This window comes from Nicotiana tabacum, chromosome 24, assembly GCF_000715075.1.
Source record: "Nicotiana tabacum cultivar K326 chromosome 24, ASM71507v2, whole genome shotgun sequence".
In the NCBI taxonomy this organism is placed as follows: Eukaryota; Viridiplantae; Streptophyta; class Magnoliopsida; order Solanales; family Solanaceae; genus Nicotiana; species Nicotiana tabacum.
Genome location: NC_134103.1, coordinates 99,601,145 through 99,609,984, shown reverse-complemented (window position 1 = coordinate 99,609,984; position 8,840 = coordinate 99,601,145). Strand labels below are relative to the sequence as shown.

General features: G+C 35.9%; 2 protein-coding genes across 4 annotated transcripts; one reads left to right on the top strand and one right to left on the bottom strand.

Moving 5' to 3' along the window:
- Positions 1–886: 886 nt before the first annotated feature.
- LOC107807518 (protein MICRORCHIDIA 7-like) lies at positions 887–3,344 on the top strand. Its single transcript, XM_075248398.1, has 2 exons — positions 887–2,691; positions 2,974–3,344. The coding sequence occupies exons 1-2, from the start codon at positions 957–959 to the stop codon at positions 3,342–3,344; spliced, it is 2,106 nt and encodes a 701-aa protein (XP_075104499.1). The 5' UTR covers positions 887–956.
- Positions 3,345–3,694: 350 nt separating this feature from the next.
- On the bottom strand, positions 3,695–8,307 carry LOC107807522 (uncharacterized). 3 transcript variants are annotated; one of them, XM_016631928.2, is made up of 11 exons: positions 8,112–8,307; positions 7,297–7,468; positions 7,074–7,201; positions 6,718–6,826; positions 6,584–6,623; positions 6,229–6,318; positions 6,041–6,140; positions 5,759–5,898; positions 5,325–5,427; positions 4,592–5,208; positions 3,695–4,243 (listed from the first exon to the last, which is right to left on the bottom strand). In XM_016631928.2, exons 2-11 carry the CDS (start codon positions 7,433–7,435, stop codon positions 3,964–3,966), a joined length of 1,746 nt encoding a protein of 581 aa, XP_016487414.2. In that variant the 5' UTR covers positions 7,436–7,468; positions 8,112–8,307; the 3' UTR covers positions 3,695–3,963. The 3 variants fall into 3 exon arrangements, with proteins under 3 accessions (XP_016487414.2, XP_016487415.2, XP_016487416.2); XM_016631929.2 differs by having other exon boundaries at positions 7,297–7,554; positions 8,112–8,251; XM_016631930.2 differs by lacking the exon at positions 8,112–8,307 and having other exon boundaries at positions 7,118–7,201; positions 7,297–7,336.
- Positions 8,308–8,840: the final 533 nt, after the last annotated feature.

Below are 8,840 nucleotides of genomic sequence, written 5' to 3'. Positions count from 1 at the left end.
TTTTCCAGTTTTTTTAAAAAATATTTTTCCAGTTTTTACAAAAATAATACTTTAAAAAAACTGAAAAGACTTAAAAATATATATTTTGCAAATTCCTTTCTTTTTCTAGTTTTTACAGAATATATATTTTTCAGTTTTTAAAAGTATTTTTTAAAAAATATTTTTTTTCCAGTTTTTACAAAAATAAATACTTTAAAAAAACTAAAAAGACTTAAAAATATATATTTTGCAAATATTGAACTGTACGGTTCAATATTTTTTTCGGTTTATTTTTATAAAATAAAAAATCTACCATAATTATCGGTACAGTTATAGATTTATATAAAACACATACGGTTTTATTAAAAAAAAAACCTAAAAATTGGTTCGGCACGGTACGATTATGTCGGTTTAGTCGGTTTTTAAATATTCATTTGCACCCCTAATCATTATTGACTGAGGAAAATAGCAGTATTAGACCCATTCTTTAATGGCAGGGTCATTAGTGAGCTCAAATTTAAATGAGGGTTATAATTGATCCATTTTGAATAACACAAGGTCATTATTAGACCCATTTTATAACGGCAGAGTCATTTTGGGACTCAAATTTAAACGGGGGTTATAATTGATCCATTTCGAATACCACAAGGTCATTTTTGGACCTTTTTCCCATAATTATATAAATATAAATTATGGAGTATATATTATATAATAATATAGTAGTGCTTCTTATTTTTGGGGCCTAGGGCCTAAGCCCTTGCCTTACCCTAGAGCTCCAAATCCTAATAGAAGTAGGAGAAGCCAAAATAGTCTATAAAATAAACCACTACTATTATACATTCTGAGCTTAGTTTTAAGTTGCAAAAGTAGTTCTCTTTTCCCATTCTTTGAAATCTATTCCTTCTTTTTTCTTCTTCCAACTTGTCAAAACTATACATCCCTCAACCCCTTCTTTTTCTTGATTAAATTTTCACAACATGATCACCATGCCTATCAAGCAAGAAATCGTCGACCCAACATACGCTTATCAGAACACTACTACTATCGTTCCAACAAACACAACTGATCATATGATTCCTATAAACGATGGTTTTGGTTCTTATTTTGATGATATAGAAGGAGGAACTCCTTTCAAGAAGATGAAAGTTGGCAATAGTAGTGGTATTATTGCACCTTTATCGATTCGTCCAAAGGCTGAGAATCATTCTTTACCTGTTTCAACTAATGAATTGGTTGCTTATCCTGTTAATATTCCAAGTTGTAAACAATTTTGGAAAGCTGGAGATTATGATGGAACGAATGGAGGTGTTTTCGCGGCTGGTCATGATCATACAGTTGGCATGGATCATGTGAGAGTTCACCCGAAATTCTTGCATTCAAATGCCACAAGTCATAAATGGGCTTTAGGAGCTTTTGCTGAGCTTTTAGATAATGCTATGGACGAGGTTTGCAACGGCGCTACCTACGTTAGCGTAGACGTGCTGGACAACATGAAACAGAAGGGAAAAATGTTGGTGGTTGAAGATAATGGTGGTGGAATGACTCCAGATAGAATGCGCCAATGCATGTCTCTTGGATATTCAGTGAAAAGCAGATTAGCAAATACTATTGGACAATATGGAAACGGTTTTAAGACAAGTAGTATGAGATTAGGCGCGGATGTGATTGTATTTTCAAGGGTAGGAGACAGAACTAGCAACACAATAACACAAAGTGTTGGAATGTTGTCGTATACGTTTTTAAGGAGCACAGGGAAAGAAGATATTGTTGTTCCTATGATTGATTTTGTGAAGAGAGAAGAAACTTGGGAAACGTTGATTCGATCTTCAGCTGATGATTGGAGAAGAAATTCAGAGACGATAGTACAATGGTCTCCTTATGAAAGCGAAGAGGATCTGTTCCAACAGTTTGAATTATTGAATAAAGATCAAGGCACACGAGTTATCATATACAATCTTTGGGAGGATGAAGAAGGATGTACAGAACTTGACTTTGACGCCGATCCACATGACATTCAAATAAGGGGTGTTAGTCGAGATGAAAAGAAGATTCAGATGGCAACAGAATATCCAAACTCGAGGCATTTTCTAACTTATCAACATTCATTAAGGAGTTATGCTTCAATTCTGTATCTAAGGCTTGCTCCTGGATTTCGAATAATTTTGAGGGGGAAAGATGTTGAACATCATAATTTGGTAAATGACATGATGTTATCTGAGGAGATAACGTACAGAACACAGTGCATCGGTTATGAAACATTAAAGGATCCAAATGTTGCAGCTGTAGTAACTCTTGGTTTTGTGAAAGATGCAAAACAACATATTGATGTTCAAGGCTTCAATGTTTATCACAAGAATAGGCTAATTAAGCCTTTCTGGAGAGTGTGGAATGCTGCAGGGAGTGATGGTCGTGGCGTGATAGGCGTCTTGGAAGCTAATTTTGTGGAGCCGGCTCATGATAAACAGGGCTTTGAGCGCACCATTGTACTTGCTAGACTCGAGGCACGTCTACAAGCAATGCAGAAGAAGTATTGGTCCTCAAATTGCCATTTCATTGGTTATGCTATGCGTCGCAATGTAAAGAACATTACTGTCTCTCCTCCCGAGGAAGAATCAAACACTACTGCTAAAAGAAAATCATGTTCCCAGTTTAGCTCCAATGGCCACAAAACATGTCATGATAAATCTACGCTGAAATCCACTGGAAAAGAACGCGAGAATGTGGCACCAGTTCATCCTCCAATACAAGTAAAAAATCAAGCTATGTCTGCAGAAGAAACTCAGCAAGTGTGTGTACAAAACGCTTCTGCTAAAAGCAAATCTTGTTCACAGTTTAGCTCCAATGGCCACACAACTTGTCATGATAAATCTACATTGCAATCTACTGGAGGAGAACGCGAGAATGTAGGACCAGTTCATTCTTCAGTACAAGCAAGAAACCAGACAATGTCTGGAGATCAAACTCAGCAACTGTGTGGATCAAATAGGCAAACAGTTCAAACTCAGCAAGTGTGTGAATCAAATAGGCAAACAGTTCAAACTCAGCAAGTGTGTGGATCAAATAGGCAAACAGTTCAAACCACAGGAAAATCAGTAGTGAAGATGGAAGAATCTGTGTCCAACTTGAGAGAGGAGAATCATAGTACTAAGAGCAGTTTACAACAGATTTTGCGCGATTTGCAGTATGAAAGAGTGAGGAGTAAGACTCTAGTTTGGATGCTTTTAGAAGAAAGAAGACGGCGGGATAAGAAAGAAGAGAGTTTAAGGAGCAGATTAAAGGATGCTTCTGTTACTATAGAACAGCTGCTCAACAAAGTGAGATTGCTAGAAAGTAGGACAATCTATAGTTGCAAAAGAGAATGGTAAGGTACGAACAGTGGATGAGAAGTAACAGCAGCTAAAGAATACGCTTCAAAAAGTATATTAGCTTTACTTATCCAATTTTCCTATTGATGTAATTGCTTGTGTTGGAAACAGTTTTGCTGGATTGTTCTCAGTTTTGAATTATCAATATGAACATATTTTATATTCCTAATTCTATCTTTTATCTATGTTTCTTGTATCCTATATTGGCAAGCAGAATGTTTATTCTTTTAAATTAGGTGGTTAACATCTGATTTCTTTTGTGCATAACGCAGACATTCTGTACTATATCAAAGAAGATAAGGTCCAAGAAACTTAACTGAAGTTGAGCTAGCATAGTGCATGAGCACATTGGAAATAACTGATATATCCATATGCTGTAACCTCCTTAGAAAATAAGAACTAAACTCATTCCTACTAGAGTAACAGGGAAACTGTACATGTAGTTCTCACACTTCTGCTTCTATTAAGCTCAAGTACACTCTCATATCTAACTAAGTTGCCCAGAAATATTGTATTGCACAGAAAACTGGTTGTCAATCTTACTCTCACTAAACATCTTCTAGCAGTCATAAAGGGTAAAATGTGGTTAATAGTCTTCATTATACAAAGCTGCTCGCTCTTAAGCCGCAACCTGCCCAGAAAGAAAATACAAGCAGCAATATCTCGGCAGTTTTCTTTTTCTTTCACTGATCTCCTTCTCATGGATGCCATTTGTATGGGAAACCATCGTATTATCATCCTTTGATATCCTATCCATTATTTTCCCTGCTGTCCATTGATCTGACGAGCGTAAAGCAATGTGTTGTGGCTCATCAGGAATTGCAGCATAAACATCGGATGATTCTGGAGCAATCTTGTTATGGTGTGCATCCCTGGTGCACAAACTAGAACTCGTGCGCCTGAAAAAAGTTATACTTAGAAATTAGAATAGGGATTTTCACGGTTATAGAAGAAATTGCCTAGCATATGACAGAAAGCAATACATGTTCAAAAGGAATGCAGACTATTCAAAGGGCACCATTTTAACTTCTAAATTGAAACTAAAAGATTTTCTTTTGTGATGAGTTAACAAGTATCTTAAGGAGTAAAATGGTCTTTGCAATTTCTATGTGCTCATTTGGAAAAACTTTGGCAAGTTATTGAACCAATAAGTTGAAAGTTGAACCATTTCATGCAGAATAAATTAGCTTCACAACATGCATCTATAATCATCAATAGAAACCAGCTATTTAGCAAACAAAATTTACCTGGAACAAGAGCTATTTCTGTGTTCATAAGAGGTTTCTTCTCTAAATTCCTGTTTTGTTACTTCACCACACTCTCCAATGTTTCTACAATCCTTATCGGAATCAGATGATTTTGAATCCTTTAGACTGTCTGCCTCCGCTTCTTCTGACTTCACTGTAGCATTGAGAACAGTCTTAATGTCAAGGTTATGCCTATATTCCCTTATGACAGAAATAGCCTTCTCCAAAGTTCCTAGAGCCTGTTTGACCTCAGGGCTAATACCAACATTTTTGTTCTTGGTCACCTTCTGTACAAGTTTATTGACTGGAGAATCATGTACTTTCCTTTCATCCTCATTTTGATGTTCGATCTTTCCACAAGTTTCATCTTCAATCTCCTCGATTTCACCATGAATATTTTTATCTCTGGCCTTCAAGATACAATTGTCTCTATGAACATTTGCCTCGGGGCGATTTTCATCAAGAGGAACTGCATCTTTCTTCAGGTCAAGCAGTTCTGAAGCTTCATCACTATTAGGTAGGTTATCTGAGTACAGAGCTTCACGTATTCGAGCATACATTGGATCCATCAGTGCCTTGCTGAAGTCTTTATCACCTTTAGCAACTGAAGCTACTTCCTGCAATTATGGTTGTAAATTACTTGCTGGAGCATTCAAGTATTCTTTTTATTAAATCACTTTTTAAATTACAAATATTAAATATAGAACAGAACGATCTCTGAGTTGGCATTAACCTTTTTATAAAGCTTGAAACCTCCGCCTATGAGCTGCCTTGCGACGAAATTGATTAATACTGGAGGAATGAAGTCCAGTTTAATATCCAAGTTTCCTATTGTCCTGCAGGTTATTAAAATAGAAAAAGAAAATCATAACAGATAATAGGAAGTGTTAATATTTAATGAGGTAAAACTTTAGTAACACTAAAGTCCAGTAAAACCCAAGATCTTGAACAGCCTGACTCATAAGTCAAGCTTATATAACATTTCTTTTTGTCAGCTTATACAACAGTTTAAATCCAAAGGAAGTAGCAAACATTGATGAGAAAGGCATTAGTTAGTGTCCTATCCTTTCTCCTTGCACATAAAGCAGTGAATCGTGCAATTGTTTCTTCCTATTCCATGTTATCCACATGCTGACCACCAAAAAAGAAGATAAGGTAACATTTTACCTGAAGTAGCTCCGATTATTAGTAACTTTCTGTAGAGCAAAACCTCCCACCAGATCAACTCGTACTACATCTTGCGCATGGGGTATCCCATCTTTGGAATAACCATGAGTACTTCTATCAACACTATCTAAGTTAGAGATCTGGAAAAAAGACACAGGAAAAAGCATAAACTATTGCCGGCTATCAATTGGATTAACTGCCCATGTGAACAAATATATATGATTTTGGACATATAGATAGTTAAGAAAAATAAAAAGACATTGACGAGCATCACGTGCTTACTGAATTGGCAACCACTACTACCAGACCATCTTGCAAGTATTCAAATGCAAAGAGATGTACCACAGCCTCCCTTGCTGACAATGGCCTTGAAAGCTTCATCCTTTCTTCCAAGTAGTTAAATACATATTAGAGACATCATACGAATGCGATGGATACCTCTATATCTAGGAAACTATTGGAGGACAAACCTTACTAAACATATTTGTTCACCATCTCTGACCTTCTGCAAGCACTCGGAAACTGCTACCTTAAAAGTTGGAATTGTAGTTTGTGGCCACCTGGTAAGAAAGTGGCACAGGGTAAGACAATTTGTTAATCCAGAATGCAATTAGCACCATCACATGAACCTGGGATTCACCATTTCTGCCAAGGTGCCAGTTTACCCAAACACTCAATCCAATGCTCTACTATCTCTAAAATCTAGATTGCAACTAATATGAAGACACAACCAACCACCACTAAACAACCTTTTTTAATTATGTTCTGTTGTATTTGAAGCTTAATGTGCTGCATGCAACTGTCACAAACATACAAGATTCTCACCACTTCTTATAGAGTTCTGTCTCCCATGAGATGCATAAACCTGAAATAGAGATTTGCTTATCTTAACATTCTCCACTACTAAACAAATAGTTCAACGATGAAGAAGAGATATATTGACATCTAGTTGATCTTACAAACATCTAGTGGACCATCCACATAGCCTTCAGCTAGGAGGGTGTGATAGGGAGTGCCTTCTGGTCCCTCTCGATACATAACACGGATCTCCTCAGTGTCCTGTTTTACCTGCCATAAGAAGAGAACTACAATCACTTATTGCTAGTAGCCCAAAATTCCCTTCTTTGAGAGATGGTAAAAAAGAACTAAAACATGGAGTACCGGACAGTAGTAATACTAAAACAAGCAATAACCACTGCTTATCAAATGAGTTTAAGTTCAACATAAACATTATTTGTGTGTGTGTGGGGGAGGGGGGGGGGGAGGGGAGCGGCTTTCAAGAATTAGAAAAGGTGTGATCGGAAAGATAGCCTACTTTCCAACCACCATTCGATGCCTCAGAGGATTCCGACTTCTCACCATCAGTTACTGATGCACTCCTTAACATGTTCAGGAAGCTTGCCACTTCCTTGGTTCTTCTGTCCACTAGATTGTCACTACATTCTGGCAAAAGAAAAAAAAGATATGTTTATATTTTTGATATTGTAGACTTTATAACTAGTTTGATGACATATTACTGAAATTGATTTAGGACTGACCTTGAAGATCAGACTCTGATGAGCGTAAGATTTGATTCTTAACAAGTGTCTTAAGCATATCATCATTGACAAGATCATGAGACGATAGTGTCTGGTCCAGTCTATTTCGATACTGAGAGATGTTACCAGTGTCCCTCATATTGCAACTCCAAGCAAAAATGGGAATTGTCCTCTAAAATTCATAATAGCCAAAAATCTATAATGAATGAAGTGGTTATGCATATGAAGTATGAGCATACCAACAAATGTCCGCAAGTCCTATGGCAAAAGGATTCATCACAAGACATCAGAGTAAAGCGTTTTGTTAATATTCTACATTATCAAAACTCAATTATACTCAGCAGCCTGAAAGATTATCAGAAGTAATTCCATCAAAGAATAGAAAGGTCTCTCAGCTCTCGATTACTCGACGAGATATATATATATACTAATAGTTGGATCACCAAATCAACTACCTAAATATGTGCAATGTATATGTAACATGAATCAATATGCTAGTAACACAACTGAAGTACCATAAGTCCATAATGTTACAGCCAGTCCACCAAGACTGTAGAAAGGTTAAAGCTTTCCAGCAAGATCATTACCCAATATCAATATGGGCTCACAATCGATGACATCTGCTTTTGTTTAAATCATTATCTAAATAAATACAACACTAAAATCAAGTCAATAAACAACAGCCAAGATACAGAAGCTATAAAACTTGATCAAACACTCAAGAACACACTCACATATTCATAAAGATATATATAGTGCAGAGTTATATATCATGTAATGAGCAGTAATTGGAGTACTAAAGAAGAGAAGCAAACCTTAAAAATTTAGCAAAGCTCCAGTTGGAATGTTGGAGTTTTGAGCATAATAAGCTAAGAAGGAAAGAAAGAATTTATGGTAGCAGATATGCAGATTTCAAGAGAAATGATTGAAGGAGCAAGATCAGCTGATATGAGATCACCAAGGTGGATATCTAAATCTAACATGGGTTTTTCTTGAACATAACGAATTTTATTTGCAGACAACAAAGCAGAATCAATATGGATGAGGATTCAAAAGCAGAGTTATTCCAAAGCTAAAAGAATAAATAAAAAGTTAAATAAAGTATAGGAAAGATAAGAGTAAATAAATGGTAAGACACGTTGAAAATGTTTTAATAATAAATAAAAAAAAGGAATATAATGTGCATCTCTCTGGGCAGACAAAGAGAATTTTCTTCAAGTGAACATTTACATGGACAAAGCTAGAACAAATTTTTGATACATGTTTGTAATATTGTTTACCAACTAACAATACCAACAAGCTCAAGGTAATCCCAAAAATAGGATCTGAAATGCTATTTACCAACTAATCTTTTCAAAATGAAGATTGAAATCTGATTTAATAGATAGATTAAAAGAATAAGTAACTTTTTGCCTTTTGGAAGATAGGTAAAGTAGGGATAAAGCAAGATAGTGTATTTGGTGTAGAAGTACAATTAATCATTTTGGAAGTGTTGAAATTAAAGGTGTTGTAAACTTCAAGATCATGGGAGGCACGTCCAATGT

Bases quoted from the DNA above. Each gene is read 5' to 3' on its own strand.
- LOC107807518 (XM_075248398.1), top strand. From the start codon at position 957: ATGATCACCATGCCTATCAAGCAAGAAATCGTCGACCCAACATACGCT. The intron at 2,692-2,973 runs GCGAGAATGTGG...ATAGGCAAACAG, and splicing joins GAAATCCACTGGAAAAGAAC to TTCAAACTCAGCAAGTGTGT.
- LOC107807522 (XM_016631928.2), bottom strand. From the start codon at position 7,435: ATGAGGGACACTGGTAACATCTCTCAGTATCGAAATAGACTGGACCAG. The intron at 6,827-7,073 runs GTAGGCTATCTT...TTCTTATGGCAG, and splicing joins CATCGAATGGTGGTTGGAAA to GTAAAACAGGACACTGAGGA. The intron at 6,141-6,228 runs GTTTGTCCTCCA...CTTGGAAGAAAG, and splicing joins GAACAAATATGTTTAGTAAG to GATGAAGCTTTCAAGGCCAT.